We start from the raw sequence: 22119 nt of genomic DNA, 5'->3' as shown, positions 1-22119 counted from the left end.
TAAAATGTTACCTGGACTATCCACCATATTACTGGTTTCATACCTATAACTTTAAAATTACTCTCATCATACCCCAACTTATCAATTTTTCACTCGGACAATACCTGACTTGACGGGCGTCAGTTTGGCCGTTAAGTTGGGGTATGACTACCGTAAATTTTAAAGTTTTAAGTATGAAACCAGTAATATGGTGGATAGTCCAGATATCATTTATGTTATTATTATTATTATTATTATTATTATTATTATTATTATTATTATTGTTATTATGGTTGGTGGTTTTTTAATTACACAAAGTACATTTATATATATATTTTTAAATATTTATATTTATTTTATAAAAGAATACTTTATTTTTATAAAAAAATTATTGTAAATATTTATTTTTTTTTATTAAAAACTATTAATATTTCAAAAACTATTATTTATAAAAAAAAAATTTAATAAAATAATATTTTCTTTTATAAAAGATCATTTTTAGTACAAAGTTTTTATTTTATAAAAAATATTTTTCAATCTTCTTTTTTAAAGGGGTGAACCGGAAAGAATATCATAATTTCTTGTATTGCATTAGTACCCGTACAACTACTATGTAAGGTTTGAATCAGCTCAAAACAGATTTAATCAACTCCATGTGGTGGTATCCATTCAAGACTTCACGTTCATTTATCAATGCTTTACATGAAATTAATGTACTGCTTCCGATTTACTTATTTTTTTTAAATAAAAAATAAATAAATATGAAATAAATAATATCATCATGGATCTATACTTTGATTGATTAATAGTTTTTAATAAAAAAAACTAAATATTTACAATATTTTTTATAAAAATAATGTATTCTTTTATAAAATAAAAGTATATATTTACAAAAAATATCAATGTACTTTTTAAAATTATTTATTCCTAAATAATACTTTGTGTAATTAAAACAACAACAACAACAACCATAATAATAATAAAAAAAATAATAATAGTAAAAACATCACTTCCATTAGAAATTAATAAGATTTACAAGAAATTATAATAATAATAATGGTTAATTACATAAATGACACCTGGACTATCCACTATATTACTGGTTTCATACCTAAAACTTTAAAATTTACCGTAGTCATACCCTAACTTAACGGTCAAACTGACGCCCGTCAGGTCAGGTATCGTCCGTGTGAAAAATTGATAAGTTGGGGTATGATGAGAGTAATTTTAAAGTTATAGGTATGAAATCAGTAATATGGTGGATAGTCCAGGTACCATTTCAGTAAATAACCCTATTTTTAACAAATGCTTCGCGCCCATGACTTTTATGGTTTAATAAAAGGTATGTGAGAGTTTTTCACCCAACTTAGGTGCCTAACAGCCTCATATTATCTTTCCCATATATAAATATATAGGTGGATGTATGTTGTCATTTCCAATATTTTTTGTTAAGGAAAATGATTACTCAACTTAACGCATATGTCTAAAAATCAACTTAAAACCTTAAGAATTTGACTTTTGGATTCCACTAATTCTCTTTCCTAATCTTACCCCCTGATTTTTCCACATGTCATTATATTACTATTAGACATATCTTTATTAACACCAATTAGGTTGATTTATCATTATCCGTTTGATAATGTTATTAGAATTCAATGTAACCTATTTACAACTTTACATGGATACAATTTCTATATATAAATTTGTTCGCCTTATTCTTTCTGAATTTGACGTAAAGTAAAAAAATTACATATATAAAGTCTAAACAAATTTCAAATAATTAAAATTCATAATAAAATAAAACAAAATAAATAAATTAGATAATGTGAAAATATTGATGTTAATATAAAAAACACCGTAAGTCAATGCCATATAATGTGTTATGTATATCGGTTTTGATGGCGTGCAACAGCCTTGCGAGAAACACACAAAAATTAGACCCCAGGCAACGCCGGGGGAATTCAATTAGCATATATAACAATCCTAATTTGAACTCCTACAGTACCGGTTCAGTTGGTACTGTAGCCGATTCAGTTCCAATATCCGGTTCAGTTTATCCGGTTTTGTTACAATGACACTATACAATTTCTCATACATAAAGTACAACTTTTAAAGCTTAAACATCAAGACATATACACGCATACATAAACAATTCTTCCTTGACCACTGTCGGCCAACACCCACCGCACCAAACAACGGCGGCGGCTACTGGTGTTAACCGGGATCTTCATCTGACAACTTTTGCAACAACCACTACCACCACAAAGACATATCTTCATCATCAAGAACCTTTTGATAACGGCTTGGAAAAACCACTTACTCCGTCGGCCATTATCGGAAATAACATCGGTGACCGGAAAAAACCGCTATCACTTCACAGTCATCGTCTTCAAACTAACAACAAATAAGATGTATCAATATAACATAATTATCAACGATAATGACTGAAAATAAAAATTCTTAGAAAATAAATATGAAGATGAATGTGGTGGTGGTTTGTCAACAGCAAGGTCGTGTGTGGTGGTCAGAAAATGCGAGGCCAGAGACCAAAAAAAATGGAAAAAGAAGAAGAAAGAAAGAAGATCAAAAGTTGGAGATCTATTATTTGATTATGATTTTCGTCTCCTTGATTTTCAGATTCAAAGAAATAAAGAAAGTAAAGGTACAAATGTTTTTTGGGGCGATCTTTATTAAGAAAAAGAAAATGTATGATATGGTGGTGGGTAGCAAACATTAAAGAAAATAGAACTGGAAGTGGTGTATACAATACGTGTTAATTAACACGTTGACAGCTTTACATGTTTCTCATATAAAGTGCAAGTGGCATATACAAACGGAGAGTGATATTTATACAACAAAACTTAGCCATGTACTACAAAGGTACATATTGTATTACGTACTGCATTATGCAGGATTTGGTGTACATGGCTAAAATTTGTTGTGGCAATATCACTAAATATATAGGTTGATGTATGTTGTCATTTCCAATATTTTTTGGTAATCTTATTAGAATTCAAAGTAACCTATTTACAACTTTACATGGATACAATTTTTATTTGTAAAATCTTTCGCCTTATTCTTTTTGAATTTGACGTAAAGTAAAAAAACTACATATATGAAGTCTAAACAAGTTTCAAATAATTAAAATTCATACTAAAATAAAACAAAATAAATAAATTAGATAATGTGAAAATACCAAGGTTATAAATATCGGTTTTGGTTTCGTATCGGCCGACCCCTGATATGCGATATATCGGATTTGTCGGGGATATGTCGGATACTCTAAATTGTAAAGGAACTCATCTAAATATATATATATATATATATATATATATATATGGTAACACTCCGGTGAAAACAGTCTTAAAATAAGAACGGTGAGAACACTTAAAAAACTTCATTTTGATGCATTAAAAATCCATAAAACTAACATAGTACAGAACTAATTATCATCATTTAAGTGTTTAACAACACATTGATCCGTCAAAATCGAAAAAATCACGTTTTTTTGTGGATGCATCATTTTGAAGAATATGCATCCAAGATGGATGCACAAAATAAAAAACATGATTTTCTTAATTTGACAGGCCAATGTGTTGCTATACACTTAAATAATGATAATTAGTTATGCACTATGTTAGTTTTATGGACTTTTAATACATCAAAATGATGTTTTTTAAGTGTTCTCACTGTTCTTATTTTAAGACTGTTCTTATTTGATTGTCCCCCTATATATGTATATATATATACTAACAACATATACAATTTGACATAACTTTACATACTTTTTAATCTTAATTATTATGTTATGAAGCAAATTTTACATACCTTTTAATCTTAAAGTCAGAAACCCTATTTTTAGTTTATATAAAAAAAAAGTGAACTTTTTTGACCGACATTTGACCAAAACGATAAGTTTAGCCGATAACCCATATATCGTATTAGTTGAAAGCCGATATCCGATATATCATCGATATATCAGACGATATGACCGATATTTGCAACCATGGAAAATACTATGAATCAGCAGTGTAAAATTTTATATTTTATGAAAATTTGAATTCATTATGTATACTTAGTTAATGACCCCGAGATACTGATTAGCAAATCTCTATATAAAATTACTATATGTATAAATATCGTTTTGTTGAAGGACACATCATGAATCAATGAATTCAAGAGATGTAATTTCATATACGATATACTGAATTGAATCGTGAAAGTTACTTGTCAAAATGTTTTTGTAAGACTAAAAAAAAGTTATTTGTTTGTACCATAATTTTATAAGCATCGATAAATTTGGTAGATACACAAATGTCTTATATTTAATTGGTTACAAATTAATGTCATTGCAAACGTTAAAAAAAGAAAAGCACGTGTCATTGTCCAATGAGTCTTGGTTTTTGAGTTTCTAAATATAGATATAACTATCGTTGTGATTTAGGTTTTGTGAGCATATACAATAGAAATTACTTGTGCAATGTGTTTTATGCGCGTGCGTACGTAGTTACATACGTGTAGCATCTCTCTCTAAGTATTTCAAGGAGCTATAACATGTTTAACATGATATTGTTTCGATCGGTTACGTGATTTTCGTACAATATTCAAACCTTTGAATCTATCCAATGTTTTAAATACCGGTAAATACCGGGTATTATCGGTATCGGAGACCACGTCAGTATTTTAAGTCCGTTATTTTTACTATTCATTATTGGCCGATATTTCCGGTATTCTCGGTATTTTCCGGTATTATTATACCGGTATTTTCAATATATAATTTTTGATTTTTTTAAAAAATTATTTTTATGATACTTTAATGTTATTTTTTTGTTATTTGTGAACTTTAAAACCTATATTTTGTTATAAAATACATATTTGGTATTATTTTTGAGTAAATAATAATTGCATTTTGACTATTTTTGTTAAATTGTAACAAGTTTTGTAGGATTTTTACACAAATAATATAATAAATTAAAAATAGTCGTACCGGCCAGTATTTCCGGTATTACCGATAATACCGGTAATATCAGAAAATTTTTCCACGCCGATATAACTAATATACCGGTTTTTAAAATAATGAATCTATCACTAGTAGTCTGCTACCAATATATCTACGTACCATGTATTTGCAAAACTTAAGTCTGATTTGTTTCAAAACACCTCTTTCGTCGACAGTTTTGAAGTTAGGTATTTACCTTATTTATACTATATTATAAAGCAGATTCCTTCCAAATTTTTAACATTGAGTTGAAATTTTCAATATTGATTTTAAATACATCCCCAAAATGCCCCTCTCATCTATTCTATATTTATCTAAAATAACCATAATACCCTTTCTCTCTCCTCAAATCTCAACTAATCATCTTTTTTCTCTCTCCTCCATAAATCATTTATTCCTCTAATTCATTCAAAATCTTTTATCTCAAAAATTATATGTCGATAAATTATAAAAATTGTATGGGTGTTCTTAAAATTTCATGCTCTTTCATTAGAGATGTCATTCGATATACTTTCGAAGATTTTTTAAATCCAAGGGCGGAGGGCGGAGACCGTAGACATTTGACTATCACACTCTCTGACCTAGCTATCACCCCCACCATCTCACCGCCGCAACGCGCGGGTACTTACTCTCGTATAGTTTTAAAGGCTTTTTTAGCGATATTTCAACAAGTAACTCATTAAACAATTTGTAAAAAAAAAGTGAATGTGGCGGATCAAATTGTCCAAGGAATGATAGCTAGCATCAATGAAGAATTATTTTCGCTTTAAACACTCACAATTTAAATTTCTCACAAACAATATGAATATTTGAGGAAGTTATGACTATTTTAAATTCTCATGTGTCTCATAGACTTTTAAGATTTTATTGCAACAAGCTAGGCACTTGTATTTATATGATGAAAGCTTAATTATATATGCTCACATATCATGTGTCAATCAGTGGAGCACTTTGCCCAAAGAAATGGCACACATGATGATGAAAATTGAAGACTTTCCCAAATTCATCATAGTAGACAAGACCATAACAAAAAGTAAAAACAAAATCCAAACTAATTGTACTTCACAAAACTAGCTATATATTGTCAAATTGTACAAATATCAACAGTTGATTTCATGACCTTAATTAGCGAGGTCAAGATAACAAAGGCCGGCTTGTATACAACCCATCTCCATTATTATTTGATGTTTTATCACTCAACGTGGCGTTCTTCATGTATTTTCCAGCAAGGGAATCGAAAAGCATGCCGGCGCCTACTCCCACGGCCAAGTCAATGGTGTAGTGTCCTCTGGTGCTAAGCAACCTCACCACCTGTAGAAGGTTCAAGGTGTCGAATAGAAATGCCAACTCCCATCTACACATCCTCCTCATATCAAGTGATGCAATGACTGATCCTGCCACGTGACCCGAAAAGAACAAGAAGAACGAGACATTCCCCACCGGAAAGTCCACACCCGAACCCAAAAATCCCTGATCGAACAAATTCATACACGTACAATTAAGTTGTCATTTTTTTAAATACGAGTAATAGATTATTGTGTTTTAATTTTGGTTATTTCTAACTTATGTTTTTAACCATGTTTTTTTTCTTACCAAGTACATTTCATACTGGTTTATGTCTTTTTTGGTCACACCAAACTCGTGCAATGTTCAAAAGGTGGCCGGTAAGTCACGTTGACACAACTTTTTTCAAGTGGGGTATGATCAAAAGAAATCATATTTGGCCTTTTCAACTATATGTAGAATTGTATTTTAGCATAATAAAGTTGCAAGAAGATAACAGAATATACAAAAAACGGTTAATTGTAAATTTATAAAAATTATAAAACGGATGAGAAAGATGATGATACGTATAACATTACTGAGATTTATTCAATAATGATAAAATAACTGTAATATATAATGGCTATTTTTTTTTAAGAACAATGAGAATTCTAAAATAATATATTTGTTCACATATTTTTGTTTTTTCATTAAAATATGAAATGATATAAAAAAGTATGTTGTAGAAGAAATTTTTTTATAAAACCTTCAAAATAGCCTTTTGTGAACTTGCGAATGAATATGTTCACATTTTCGTTCACATGTTAACAAATGGGTATATATAAGGTTTTGAAAAAAACGTTCTTCTACAACATGTATTTTTATAATGTTTCACATGTGAATAAACAAAAAAGACATGTGATTCAATATATAATTTAAGAGTTCTCAAGATTCTTATAAAAAAAAGGGTTTTTAAAATAAGACACTCACAGTAGTAAGATATATATATATATATATATATATAGTTTCTACATGGCAAAAAAATAAATAAAAATAGTATAATAAAGTATTACAGTGGAATTGTGGTAATTAAAATGACATATACATGTTCCACTGGAAAAAGGAATGTCGACCGTATTAAAAAAATTTGTTCTAATAGTTGGAGGGCAAAGTAGACACGTATTAATAGTTTGCCCGATTTGTCAACTGTTACCAATAAAAATGTCACATCTTTATATTTATATGGATATCTTCTTTCACCAAATCCTGTCATTCTTTATTTCATAGTAAAGTATATTTTAACATATCTAGGATTTCACATATATACGTGCAGTAACATTTTTCTTTTGTGTTAAAAAAGTGCATTAAATACAACTACAATTCTATTTTTAAACGTTTCGCCGATACTAATAATACCCACTGTTACTGTTACACGCCAATGCATATGATATATCTTTATTACACAATTTTAAGTACTCAAAGTTTTTGTAAATTTTACTTATATTTAATAAATATAAAATCTGCTTTGTTTTCTAAACATATCAACTACTCACAGATAACGTGAAGTTCAACACATATTGTTTTAATTAAATCCATACTAAAATACTCTCTCGCACAATAAATCCATAATTTACATACTATGTAAATGAACAATCCTATAATAAAAACATAATTAATTAAAGGATATCATAAAATTACTATCAACCGTTATAAACTTATATATAGCATATACGAGTAATTGATTGATGTGTTTTTGGCTCTTTATTTAGAGTTTCAATAATTATATTATCAGTTATTCGAATATTTGATAAAAAGAAATTTATTTTAATATAAATGATTTAATTTAATCATTGGCCTAAAGTTTTAATCAACCAACGAGAGCTTTTAAATATAGTTTTTAATTGTAAATCAAATTTTTTTAAAATTATACATGCATGTCTATAATCTAATCTTCTTTATACTTGTTGAATTTTCATAATATAATTCACTTACATAGAAATAGCGAAAATAAATATTTTTAGAGTAATATAATAACTAATAACTAATTTCAGTTTTTTTTAAAAACCTTTTGTTCTAAAACCGACAACCAAAGTGATTTAGTGAATAAAAACAAATAAAAACTTATTATTTTATTTATTTTACTTTAATAGTTGTTTTATTTTACATAAAACCTAAGTATACTAACACTAAATATATATATAGTCACAATAATTATAAATAAATAAATAATACGAGTAGAATATTGTAAGCTAATTAATGAATGGACCGCCGGTGCAAGCTAGCTAGCTAAATGTATGTATATACATAGACGGACGGACGGACGGACATACCTCCGGTAAGGGAAGCTGTGTAGAATAACCCAAAATCCCTCTGCAAGTGAACATGAACAACGCTGCCACGGTGGCTCTTGGTCGTCCTTCAATTACCCATGTTCCGATTATATACGCTGTTTGCATCCCCACAAACACCTTCAATACCATACAAATAATTCAAACAAATATTAAATTCATCTTTTAATTATTAGTTACGTGTGAGACATTGAAAACCAACCCTTTGCATGTGAATCGTTTTATATCTTTTTTTCTTTTCTCTTTTCTTACCATCTTATATTTTTTTTTCGTTATTAAATTGCATATCGATCTGTTTATTGTATTTTGATACGGCAAATAAAACATTTTTTATATATATATATATGCGAACACTTTTAAAACTAGCCATATATCTCGCTGATTCAATCTGAACTTAAAATGCATGTATTAAAGTTTTTGATAGATTATATCAATATTTCTTTTTTCTGACATATATGTTTGAATTACTTGTTCGGTTACAATATGAAACTGTTTATTACTAATTTACTATACAGTGAAACACTTATTAATAAACAGTTTCGAGCATAACCAAAAATAATAAGATTTGGAAATATTGCGACAAGTGTCGTTAAATATTACCGTATTAAGACCGGCAAGAACGGTGTTAAGATTAGGACTAGATTCAAGAACGCGGTGTAAATAAACGGTGGCAACAAAGCCAATATCAAAGGGTGGTGAAGAGGGTGGTATCATCCAGAGCGTGTATTCCACGCCCATAAAAAACAACAACGACACGGCAAAGAAACACGGGACGGGATGATACTTGAACAAACCCAATACGTCTTGAGTCGTCCATTGTAAAAATGAGGCATTAGCCAAATAAGACCACTTATTAGAATTAGTTATATCACCATTATTAATGTTGTTGGGATGATGATTCTTTTTAAGGTTAAAGTTATTAATGGAAACGTTATTGTTAGGGGTAGTTTTAAGGAGAGTAGTGGTTGTTTGTGGTACGGAACGACGGTTTAGTTTATTTCCAGACATTTCTTGGACGTTAAAAATAAAAATATTGAATTTAAGGATTGAATAATATATTTGTAACTGAGGGAGGTTGATTTTTTTTTGGATGTGAAACGAGTAGTGAGGATAAGAAGGGTGTGTGGGTGTGTCTAATGTATGTGGTGTGTATTTATAGGTAGTGAGTGGCGGAGAATTCGATATGAGATTCTGAAAGTATGCAAGGTGTGTAACGATTACTACACGTACTGTGTATATAGCAATGTCATGTAAAATCTGACGTAGCTAGAGAATGAATTTTGTAGTTTGTACCCACTTACGCCTATTTATTTCATTCATTAAATTGTGTGCTTTTTTAGGTTATTTGCCACCCTACATAACCTTCCCATCTTGGACATTGTCGAGGTTTTTTTTGGCAATCCTCATCATTTATTTACTTTATTTCGTACAAAAATATTTTGTTATTAAAAAATATATATAACTTGTTGCGTACAAGAATCCGATCTATTTACTCATTGAAAGGGTATATGCTATATAGATATAGATTTTAGAACATTTTTGATCGGGGTATAAAAATCTATGGTGTTTTGCCTATTGGGAAAAAACTTAGACACCGTCAAGCCCCCTTGTCTTCGTCTTTGAATATTACTATATATATATATATACATGGTAGATATCCAGAAAGAAAGTTTTTAAGGAGAGAAGGGAGAGAAGTTTCGTTTTTTTATTTTTTGTAGTCTGTTTTTTTCATTTATTTTTTTTTATTTTTTCACATTTTTAAATCTTTTATTAATTAACTCAATCCATAAAAAAGTTTTTAAAAAAATTAAAAAAAAAATTTTCTAACCCAAGTTAGTGAGTTATATATGTAAGGGTACGGTACGGGCTTCACCCTTAAGGATATTAATAAGGGGTAGCTGGTGGGAGTGATAGGTCATAAAGGGTGATTAGGTCATAGGGGGTGATCGGTGATGGGTGATCTACCTAACGGGCTTCGCCCTTAGCTATCATGGCTCTGCCATAGTCTGGAGAGGCTTCGCCTATAACTTAAAAAAAAATTTATTTTTAAAATTTTTATATGAAATTGATTAATTAAAGAGAGAATGAAAAAGTTCAAAAAGAAAAAAAAAGTACAAAAAAAAGTACAAAAAAAAGCTAAAAAAAAAAAATGAATCTTCTCTCTCTTCTATCCTTGAGGTACCTTCTTATTTGATCTCTATCATATATATATATATGGGGATGGTAATATAATGTTGTCGGGTATCTAAGCTTAGGTGTAGAATACTCACATATTAATTTTTTAAATCATAAAAATCATGGGGGCCCAGACATTTATTCATTAAACAAGATATAATAAAATATTAGTATGTGAGGGGTTCCACACCTAAGCTTAGGTGTGGGATAGCCTTATATTCCCTTTTCCCTATATATATAAATATATATATATATATATGTGATTTTGTTTTTATTTATTTGAAAGGTATTACTCTATGATATTAAAGCACTACATATATATGTACGAAATTATTTTTGCCGACAATCAGCTACTCACTTCAATTCGGATCGACGTACCAAAATTCAAAACTTGAAGAGTCCAAATGTTATTTATAAAGAGTTGAGATCCCAAATGGAACAACTCTTATGAAGGTTTTACTATCACTAAGATATGTATATATGTACGTGTTTGTTAATATTAATTATATTGTTAGGCGGAGGCGCGGAGCGTGGAATTAGCTTGCAAGATCCATTCAATATATATGTTTTTATGGTATTTTAAAGTTCTTAATTAAATCGAGTGTATATATAATATTATGAAAACAAGTATCAATAGTTAATCCAAAGTTCAAAACGAGTTCTAACTTTTTTTCAAGCCAAACTTGAATATTAATGTAGAAGATTCATATCTTTAAATAACATATATTTTGTTTCCCCTAAATATGTAAAACCAATTATAGTAACCACACAAGAAACCAATGAGCAGATCAGAAATACGAGTAAGATAAAATGGAAATCTCCAAGTATCAAGTTGCCAAAAACAAGTACCCAATTGGAGATTCACAAATACAGTAATACACGAAGCTAGAGCCAATGGGAGCTTATCCCTACACAAAACTAATTCTCCATACACAATAGTTATATTTAACTAGACTATTTTACCTTTATATATAATTTTAATAGCTGACCCTCTTATATTACCCTATCACATTACAACCATTTTTTTCATAATAAAAACCTAGAGGTTATCTTTCTCATATGTTACACGTACCCCATATTTTTTATTGCCGCCAAATCATCTTGGTTAGAATACATGGAGACACAAACACAAATAATTAATGATTATCATTAGATGGCTGTTATTTTTATTTTTTTATCTATTATATTTGCTATATGTTGTGATCCCATAATCAATATATAAAAGTGATTACTCGATCTCTTTGGAGTATACATCTATATATGTTTTTATCATCAATCATATCTCTTTGTATGTTTAATTATGGATATGTTTTCACATGCCATTATGATTGATTAGTAAAGATAGGTGTTTTTATCATCTTATATCATGTGATGTTATCATCTTACTTTACATAGACTTAGATTCTCAGTGATTTTTCTATTACATTAATCTCACTTTTGTTTTGTTTTTTACAAAACATATAATTATTTTTGTTATTCTGTTTTTACAAATTCATAGGAATTGTGTGTCAATTAATGTAACACTTACATGTTAAAGTTCACTTAGCAGAATAGCTCATTTGACACAACTACTCCAACAATTCAAAGTGAAGAAATATATCTTGCTAGCTCTAAATTTGAATCACGTGATGATATGCTAAAAAGTGTATGAGAATTAGACAATTAGTCTTGTGAAGGTAGCTATAATGTAAGAATGAAAATTAAAAGGGTCAAATATTAAAATTAGACATAAGGATAAAATAGACTAATTCAATATAATTTTTGTGTATGAAAAATTAACTTTGTGAAGGATCATGCATTTCCCTGTTCCATTCCATCCACCAAGTTCTATAGCCAACCAAAATTAAAACAACCAAGTTTTAATTTACTTTAAGTACTCAAAGTAATTAAATCTTCAAAAATAGTAAAATAGATACGTTTCCATTAGACTTAATTAAGTATTGATGGCCTATAAAAATAGTTAAAGTTACAAAATAGCAAATTAATATGTTTCATGTGAAAGTGATAGGACTAGGAGAGATCGATGACTCGGATAGATACAGTTCTTTTAATCAATATGACGTGGTATTAATTAAGTGGTTGTATCTTTATATATAAACAACATATAACATTGATGACAAGTTGTTTAGCTAAATTTCGTTATATACGGAATGGTCTCATTATCATACATTTTATAATAAGATAGAAATAGAAAAAGAAGATAAGAATGAGTATATATTATGTAGGTTTAAACCAACAAATTAAAGTTTAAAAAAAAAAGTGTGTGAAAATGTTTGAAAAAAGCTTTCATTGCAGGAACGTACATAATTTTTGCAATAAGACTAAAGTAGGCACCTACGTGGTTAGGTTTGAAACATTTGGATTAATTAAAGAGCACAGGTGTCTCATGTCTAAACGTGTTATTAATGTTACCATGCTACCATTTGACTTGCATTCAACACTCCAAATCTCCATTCAATTCTTTGTTGTTTATTCCCATCGTACGTGGTTTTACTTTTCAATAACAATATAAGCTAGTCATTTAATATTTATAACTTACTAAAATCTGGGTTAATAACTTAATATTATCTTTTCTTCATAGTTTTAGAGAATGTAATTAAGGATAAAGAAAAAGGGTACTCACAAGTGTGAACAAATTCAAGTAATTATAACAGTTTACAGGTTATCACTGTAATTACCTTCTTTTTTGTCTTCTTCTGCAGTTTCAGTATATATAATATATTAGCAAATGTAATTCAAAAAACTGAAATGATGGAGTGGTTGAGACCTTCACCTTTGGATGAAAAGGTTTTGGGTTCAAAACCATCCACCACCTCCTTTATGTTTTTTTTTCTTTGTCTTTAGTTTTGCCTTTTGGTAATTTGAGCCCTTCTCTTTTCTTTTTTTTTTCCCCAGCCCCTCCTATTTTCTTTTTGAATTTTTCTATCCCCTCAAATTATGTATATAAATTTAGTTTTATATAATTAAATCCCAAATTTTTTTTAATTTTTTTTGGGTTTTTGAATTTCTAAATTTTTTTTTTTTATACCATTTATGTTTTAGGCTTTTGTATTTATTTTAATATTGGGTTTTTTTTACAATTTCTTTAATACTTTGTACCAATTTTATTTTTTGGTTATTGTTATAACTTTTGTACTTTTTTTTTGTAACATTTTGTTTTTTTAACATATTTTTTACGACTTTTTTGTAATTTTATAATTTTTCCTTTGAAATTTTTAAAAACTTTTTGCGTTCTTTTTATCGTCACCGTTAAAAACATCCGGTTAAATATGACTATACGCTTCAAATATCGACGCCGCCCAACCGGCGGCATGTGAAGCACCTAGTTTTGAATATTGTACGTCAAACTTACTAGCTTGCAATTTGCAAACAGTAGCTGATACATTATTCATTTAATTTATTTAGCCAGCTTGTTAATAACACTTTAATTGGCTTGTCTACGGACTACGGCTGAGATATACTCGTAATTCTTGTCTAAATTTTCAATGCACCAACAAAATGGCAATCATAAAAGTCATTCACATTTTTATAAATAGTTAGAGAAATCTCATTCATTTCTTTTACTTTAACACAAGAAAAACAAAATGACAAATACCGTTCTTAATAAAAATAACTTACGCATGTACTTTTTGTACTTTTTAATGCATATACTATAAATAACTCTTATATATATATATATATGGGGACAATCAAATAAGAACAGTTTTAAAATAAGAACACGGTGAGAACACTTAAAACTATATTTTGATGAATTAAAAGTCCATAAAACTAACATAATGTATAACTAATTATCATTATTAAATGATTTGACAACACATAGGTCTGTCAAAATCCAGAAAATCATGTTTTTTTGTTTTGTGCATTCATCTTGAATGCATATTCATCAAAATGATGCATCCAACAAAAAACGTGATTTTTTTATTTTGACGGATCAATGTGTTGTTAAACACCTAAATAATGATAATTAGTTATGCACTATGTTAGTTTTATGGACTTTCAATGCTTCAAAATGATGTTTTATGTGTTCTCACCATACTTATTTAAAGAGTGTTCTTACCGGAGTATTACCCTATATATATATGTAAGTACCCGCGCGTTGCGGCGGTGAGATGGTGGGGGTGATAGGTTATAAAGTGTGATAGGTCATAGAGTGTAATAGCCAAATACCTTAATCGTGCGGGTTCTGACCCCGGATTTAAAAGTTCGAAAGTATATCGAATGACATCTCTAATGAAAGAGTATTAAATTTTAAGAACACTCATATAATTTTTATAATTTATTGATGTACGGTTTTTGTGATAAAAGATTTTGAAGAAATTGAAGGAATAAATGATTTATGGAGGAGAGAGAAAAAAAATGATTAATTGAGATTTAAAGAGAGATAAAAAAATATTATAGTTATTTTAGGTAAATATAAAAAAGATAAATGACATTTTAAGAAGTAAATGTTGAAAATTAAAATTAGACAAGAAAATTTGCTTTATAATATAAATATAGATATAGATTTTTTTTTTCTCAATTCTTCAAACTCCTATTACTTATATTAATTATAATAAGTTATCAAAATGAAAACTTTAAAAATTTAAATTTACGATCCGAAATCACAAAATGTTTGCCATCATACACTATGTTTAATTTACAAGTTTCGATTTTGATGTGATTATAAATTTTTTAAATAAATCCAAAATTCTAACTAAACATATATTATAGAGAAAATCACGTCATTAGCCAAATTTCATTGCGATTATACCAAATTAGCCAAGTTTTTTTGGATTTTCACAAAATAACCAACAAAATCGCAATGAGATCTTCAAAATCGCAACGAGAACTTCAAAATCGTAACGAGATTCTGCAGAATCGCAATGAGATTCTAAGAATCGCAATGCGATTCTGATGATCTCTATGCGATTCTGATAATCTCGTAAAGATTCTGCAGAAGGATCTCATAGAGATTTTGCAGAAGAATCGCATTGCGATTCTTAAGATCTCGTTGCGATTCTTCATAATCTCATTGCGATTTTGATGTTCTCATTGCGATTTTGAAGATCTTATTGCGATTTTTTTAGTTTATTGCGATTTTGTTGGCTATTTTGTGAAAATCCAAAAAAACTTGGCTAACTTGGTATAATCGCAATGAAAATTGACTAATGATGCGATTTTCTCTATATTATATTTATCACTAACGTTTATTATAATTTAGCTTTAATCATCCGTTTACTTTAACCACTGTTTATTTCATACTCTCAAATAATATATGTGAGATGTTCAAATTGAATATTCAAATTGAATATTAGGACTAGTAATGTATATAACCTAACGAATTAACATCAACTGTATCTTTTATAGGATAATAAATCACAGGAATCAAAATAACATTTCAAACTACAGAATTTGCCGTTAAAAAAAAAAAAATAGAAAAAAAAACATTTCAACCACAGACACTCCTTGCAAGACTTTCAAAAGAAATAGACATAATGTGGCCGGGTCAACCCTCCTATATATAAGACGGTATTTCAAGCAGAACAAACCTTGCCCATACAGATCATTTAACTTGTAATCATATATCTTAACTACTTATTGACTAATGAACTTCTAGTCACACGAATAATGTCTGTTAGGGATACAAGACCCTCAAGCAGCCCATTATGGTTGACTACCCAAACACGGTGTACATGATTTGCCACTACCTTATCCATTACTTCTTCTAGCCGTGACTCCGCATAGCAAGTGACAAGCTCTCGCGGTGATGACCCAGCCAAGTTAGCTGACACGGATAACAAACTGGTGGTGTATTCCATAACACTTGCCGGCAAATAAGATTGCAAATGTGACACAGGACACCCTCTTAAATCAGTCGCGGAAAACGTTCCAATTACCTTCCTTCCTTTCCCCTGCAAGAATAATCAAACAACTTAATTATAAACACGAGTAGTAAAATATAAGTATTAATTGTTTTTTTTTACATTTACGAGTAGCGAGTGATCTTCTGTAGTGGGATTTGTAGATTCAATTATTGGAACGGCGTTAAGAGAGCCAGCTCTCATTGCTTTTATGGCATCAATGACTTTCATATGATCAGTGACTCCAAAGATTGGTTCGACCACTACTCCCAGCTCACGCAGGGTTCGGCGGGTGACATCTTTGAGTTCTGTCTCGTGACCCTTTAAGAACCTGATAAGGTCCATTTGTGTGAGCATTCGGTATGAGGATGCCGACTCTACAAGCTCCACTCCCGCTATGTTCTCCATGGTACCGTCCAGTGGTACTAAAGCTCGGTGGATTCCTTTGCTGAACACCTCCATACAGTCAAGAATGCTGCCCATAACATATTTAACAAAAATCAATAAGCATTAGACTTTCTATGGACCAGATTCGGCGTCAAAAGGTTAATTAAGTACCTTATTAACTATGACCAAATAATGTTTATAAGTAGGAACAAATTAACTAAGTTTTGGACCATTTATATTACCTTGATTGAAAATAAAACGATCGAACAAAAGAAATCAAACCAAAAACACACCTGGTGCAAGGATTAAGGGTCCAAAGGCTAAGACTCTCGAGACAATGACCGATAACCGACGAGACCGTAACCGACATCCTCTGCTCGAGGTTGTTCGGGTCTTCTTTATTATCACCGTGATCAAGAGTAGTAGTATCTCCAGCAATATGAGCCAATACATCCAACATGGTCACCATCCCAATATAATGCTTCCTAACTGCGCCCGTCTGTTTATCAGACTCTAATATCATAGACCCGCCTGCTCCAATCCAATGACCAGGTGGTGCAGCCACTGGCACAGCCACCACCTGGTTAGCCACTAAAGCGTTCATGGTGTGAGCCAAAGTGGCTGTGTATGGTACCTCAACTAGCCTACGTTTATCTGAAACAAGTTCCTTGACCTTTTTGTCTCTTAAACGTTGTTGTTGCGATTCGTCAGTTGTTGCTTGTATGCTGTCGCTCTTGACACCCATCATTGTTGTTTGCATTTTTAATTTAACTAACACAGTTTTTTTTTTTTTTTCTTTTCCTTTGTCTTACTTTTGTGTGTATACAGAGTTGAATGGTATAAGAATTTGTTATCTAATGCAAAGTGAACGATTTGTGATATAAAAGGTCGGGAGAGGATAACAAGTGATGAGTACGTGTTCGCTAGTTAGAGTGCATATGTATTCGTATGCATGCCACGTGGTAAATACTTTTCTTGATGCCCATCCAAAGTCATGATGATGTGGCCTATATACTACGACTATATATTTTTTTTATTATGTTCGTTTATATCTTCATGTTGATGATATGGTTGAAATGCCAGTTGAATCTGACTTGTTTGAATAGGTAGATATTATTGCATTACTTGGACTGTAAATATAGTACGGGTAATATACATAGATCAGTTAATTGAAATATACGTTTCATAAAACATGTATAGGTAGAAATCATAATATAATTACTAGCTATTATTGAATTGATTTAGAAATGTGTAGGTTTAAAACTCTTTGAAATCATGTCTTATTTAAACACCATTTAAAAGTTGATCTTTTTAATTATCTTGTGACCGGAATTAATAAAGCATGATAACGTCTTCCGATCAATATGTAACATGACACATACCTTACTAGTAAAGGATGATTGACACAATTCAGGTTCTCTAATGACTTACACTTGAAAGCCAGATAATAAAGCCAGACACGGGTTAAAATGTAACAAATACGTCTTAACTCATCAACAGCCTACTGGTCACTTAGAACATGAATGACAATCACATGAAGATTGAAACAAGTTTTGGGAAAGTTGGCATTGTTAAGAATGTCATGATCAAACCCAGGTTTCCCAAACCCTTTTCGGTAAGGATTGGGTTTTCTAAACCAATTATACACTACTTTTACAAACAACTCATATATAGAGCCAATGAGTTCCACAAGTCAACGAGAAAATGTACTTCAACATTTTTCCAAAAATTTCTTAACAAGACATATGCATTCATGTGCACGCACAGATTGATTTTATCATACACTTCTTAGGCTCTAACCAGACTTAAACTTAATTCGGTAAATCACTATTTTAGGTCATGTTGAAGTGATCCACTGCCTAACCAATATATTATAAGAATTTAATAACACAGACAAAAAGATTAAATGATAGATAAGCTAAAAGATTTCAAAGAAATGGATTACAAAGAGTCTTGCTATTGAGAAACATAAAGAAAAAATGAAATATAGTTTATAAAGTCGCGTCTAGCTAGCTGAACCTTAATCCACAACATAAGCTACAGATAAGAAAGTCCAAATACTAACATATATACATGCTAGGTTTATACAGGTGAACCAACAAGAAATCAAAGCTAAACACCTACAAATAGCACTACTTTTCAAATATGCGATATATTAGTGCCGATTTTGACATTTGAATCTCCTTCCCAAGAACAGAGACAACATCCTTGACTGAGATAGTACGCACGACAGTGTCACTCTTACTGGCATCTTGATTCTTTGAATATTTACTTAAGGGACCTGTTACACATGTCCTCTGTAAGCATCTCAAGGCTCACAACTAAAAGAACCAACTTTACTTTCCAAAGTAATATATTTATCACCCTTTGGAAACAAATCCATTAACCAAATGAAAGAGGAAAGCTAAGAGTGACAGAAGATGGGCACATGAACAGATATATAAAGATTGAATATTGATTATTGAATATAAAAATATTTGACTTCTAGGTCAAAGGATGACAAATGACAGAGAACAAGGGAATTTGACAAGGTGACCACTGACACCAAGCATCGCATGTCACCTTTCCTTGAGTTTACAACGAGATACTTTTTGATGCATGTTTTTAATACGAAAATGGACGCTACATTATATTGTACTAACTTACAACACCAAAGTAGTACCAAAGTGTCTTGGGCCTAGCAGTATGTGAGGTGACCCATCAACCAAGAGGTAGTGGGTTCTAGTCTATATCCTTATGTAAGCATTTACAGAAGGCTGCTTGGTGGAAGAGGGATTACAGACATTTATTTAAGGCAACGGGCTTTATAAGTGCTTTAAATGATTATGCGCATGCAAACACTGAAAATGAGACCGGCAATCCAAAGCGATAAGAAAAGTACTAGATACTTGAGTCTTGGTAGATACTTACTAATTAAATTAGTTTAGGGGTTTTCTAGGACAATAGAAGATATATGAGACTAACCAGGAGTAGCATTGACAGCACCAGAAGTCCTATCAGTATTTGGATTATCTTTAGAATTTCCCTCAGAAGTTGACATGGGCTTGGGCCCAACGTCTATAATCGGCTGAAAAGTTAATGCCGGGTCAGCCTCAACTTCACGTTTCTGGAGGACCTGCTCAGCCATTAGTTGCCATTTTGAGAGTATGTTATCTCCTCCTACAGCAGCCCGTGCAGCAACATTTGCAGCTGTTCGCATTTTATCATCTTCATCTCTGGTTACCTTCAAGTATTTACCCTTTTTACACAACTTCACCCTAAAGCACTTAAAAGAATTCCAAATCAAATGTTATACCTTCTCATACCTTTGATGATTTTCCACCACCATGATCGCCACCACCACTATCATCAGGCTGCAATAATAGAAGTCAATCAAGTCAAGATCGTTATATAATGATATGAATTGGGAAATAATTTGACATTTGCCTTGTCTGGTTTTTGGAGTTGTTCTGCATCACCCTGCTTCTTCTTAGATTCTTCCCGAGCCTTTTGATTCATTGATATAATTTGTTGTCAAATATAACAGTCCTATGTTTTTGCTTCTCAATGTTAACCCTCTAAAAGTTTATTTTACAAAATATAGAGTTTAGATCTTTACAGTCAGAAGTGACATATTTTAATCAGAACTGAAATACAAAAGAAAAGATATTAAACACAGAACTACTTACCTGTCTTGAACGTCTGACCAGGTTGCTAATTAATCCTCGCATTATTCTTCCCTCTACAGACTGATCATCAAGTTGCATAGATCAACGTATGATTTCATAATTTTCTAAGAAAAGATAACTTGAAGCTCACCAGTGACAAGCACCGCTCCACATCGTTGCTTCTATTCTGTATTCCACATTTTGCCACTGATAAAGTGTATCACATAACAGAAGTATAAGATGCTGACAAGTTATAGAATGATAAAAACGCGGATAACAAGTTAAATACTAAACTGATTTCAGCCAACTTATTCTGAAGTGGAATTTTCTGCAAAAGCAGCCTTTCTTCTTCTTCTTGTACAACCTTTCTAGAAGCTTCTGAAACTTGATTTTCTTCGTTAGACCCAGAAAACAGTTCTTCTTCTTCTTCTTAATGAACCAATCATTACCAAGTCAATTTAGTGGTTTTATCTTTTCTAAAACATATTATTCAACATTGTATATATGAGAAGATAACATACCCTGAGATTTACTCCACTTACAGCAGTTACATCATTAAGTTGCTCAATCCATTGATCCGAAAATGCTCCAGATACTTTTTGCTTCTTACTGGTATGTACCAGAAAAAATAAAAGAGAATAAGACTCAAAAAATAAGAGCAAAATCGGCTCATAGTTTGAGAACCGAAGGGTCTTTGTCGTAGCGGGTGTTTGAGGTGACCCATCAACCAAAAGGTTGTTGGTTCTAGTTCAAGGGTGGACAAATTGTAAATATATTGGATGTGTGTGAATGATATTTGCATTTCTAGAAAACATAAATAACCATGGTTTGCAAAAATGTTCGGATTACAAAACTCAAACTACCTTATTGAATTAACAGGTGCTTCCAATGGTTTTTTATGTCCAACATATGGCTTTTGGAGGGGAGTCCTTGCATCAATTCCAGACACCGATGAAGAGTTTCCAGAAGACTGTGTTCAAGATGTTAACCATTAGCAAAATAGTCCAACTATCTGGAGAAAAAGATATGAAACAAACAGCATTGCTCATGATACATGGTGGACTGGGTGTGTCATGATAAGATAGGCTGAGCTAATGAAAGGAACGGATTTAAGCCATCATCCAAGTAAATGGATTACAACCCAACCTATGCCTCAAGTAATAAGATTTGATGAACCATGCCCTGATCAAACCTATTAGTTTGTTTTCCCTCCCCTCCTTCGCCCACTCACCACATAACCTACCCCTTGTCCGCCCTTGCTAAAATTTCAGTTTTAGTTTTTATAAGGAATCGGCCTAGGCGGATCATGGATCATCTAGAGTATGACCCATCCATAAGAGTTTACAGTTTACTGATATGAATCATAAGGTATAGATATAGCCCACGAAGCACAGCCCGAGAAATAGCCCAAAAGTAATAGGTCGTCTTATTTTATTATATGGTATTACTTGTGCACCAAGTTAGGGTTATAGCTGACTTGG

General features: G+C 31.0%; 2 protein-coding genes and 1 pseudogene across 2 annotated transcripts; all 3 read right to left on the bottom strand.

The window, feature by feature from the left end:
- Positions 1–6012: 6012 nt before the first annotated feature.
- On the bottom strand, positions 6013–9721 carry LOC122588627 (phosphatidylcholine:diacylglycerol cholinephosphotransferase 1-like). Its single transcript, XM_043760782.1, has 3 exons — positions 9190–9721; positions 8572–8709; positions 6013–6448 (listed from the first exon to the last, which is right to left on the bottom strand). Exons 1-3 carry the CDS (start codon positions 9595–9597, stop codon positions 6113–6115), a joined length of 882 nt encoding a protein of 293 aa, XP_043616717.1. The 5' UTR covers positions 9598–9721; the 3' UTR covers positions 6013–6112.
- Positions 9722–16232: 6511 nt separating this feature from the next.
- On the bottom strand, positions 16233–17785 carry LOC122590054 (SNF1-related protein kinase regulatory subunit gamma-like PV42a). Its single transcript, XM_043762387.1, has 3 exons — positions 17285–17785; positions 16728–17079; positions 16233–16655 (listed from the first exon to the last, which is right to left on the bottom strand). The coding sequence occupies exons 1-3, from the start codon at positions 17749–17751 to the stop codon at positions 16335–16337; spliced, it is 1140 nt and encodes a 379-aa protein (XP_043618322.1). The 5' UTR covers positions 17752–17785; the 3' UTR covers positions 16233–16334.
- A 1149-nt stretch (positions 17786–18934) lies between these two features.
- LOC122588345 lies at positions 18935–21687 on the bottom strand (annotated as a pseudogene).
- Positions 21688–22119: the final 432 nt, after the last annotated feature.

Source organism: Erigeron canadensis, chromosome 2 (genome assembly GCF_010389155.1).
Source record: "Erigeron canadensis isolate Cc75 chromosome 2, C_canadensis_v1, whole genome shotgun sequence".
Classification (NCBI taxonomy): Eukaryota; Viridiplantae; Streptophyta; class Magnoliopsida; order Asterales; family Asteraceae; genus Erigeron; species Erigeron canadensis.
Note: the sequence above shows the minus strand (reverse complement) of the source record. Positions and strands in the feature narration are given on the sequence as shown.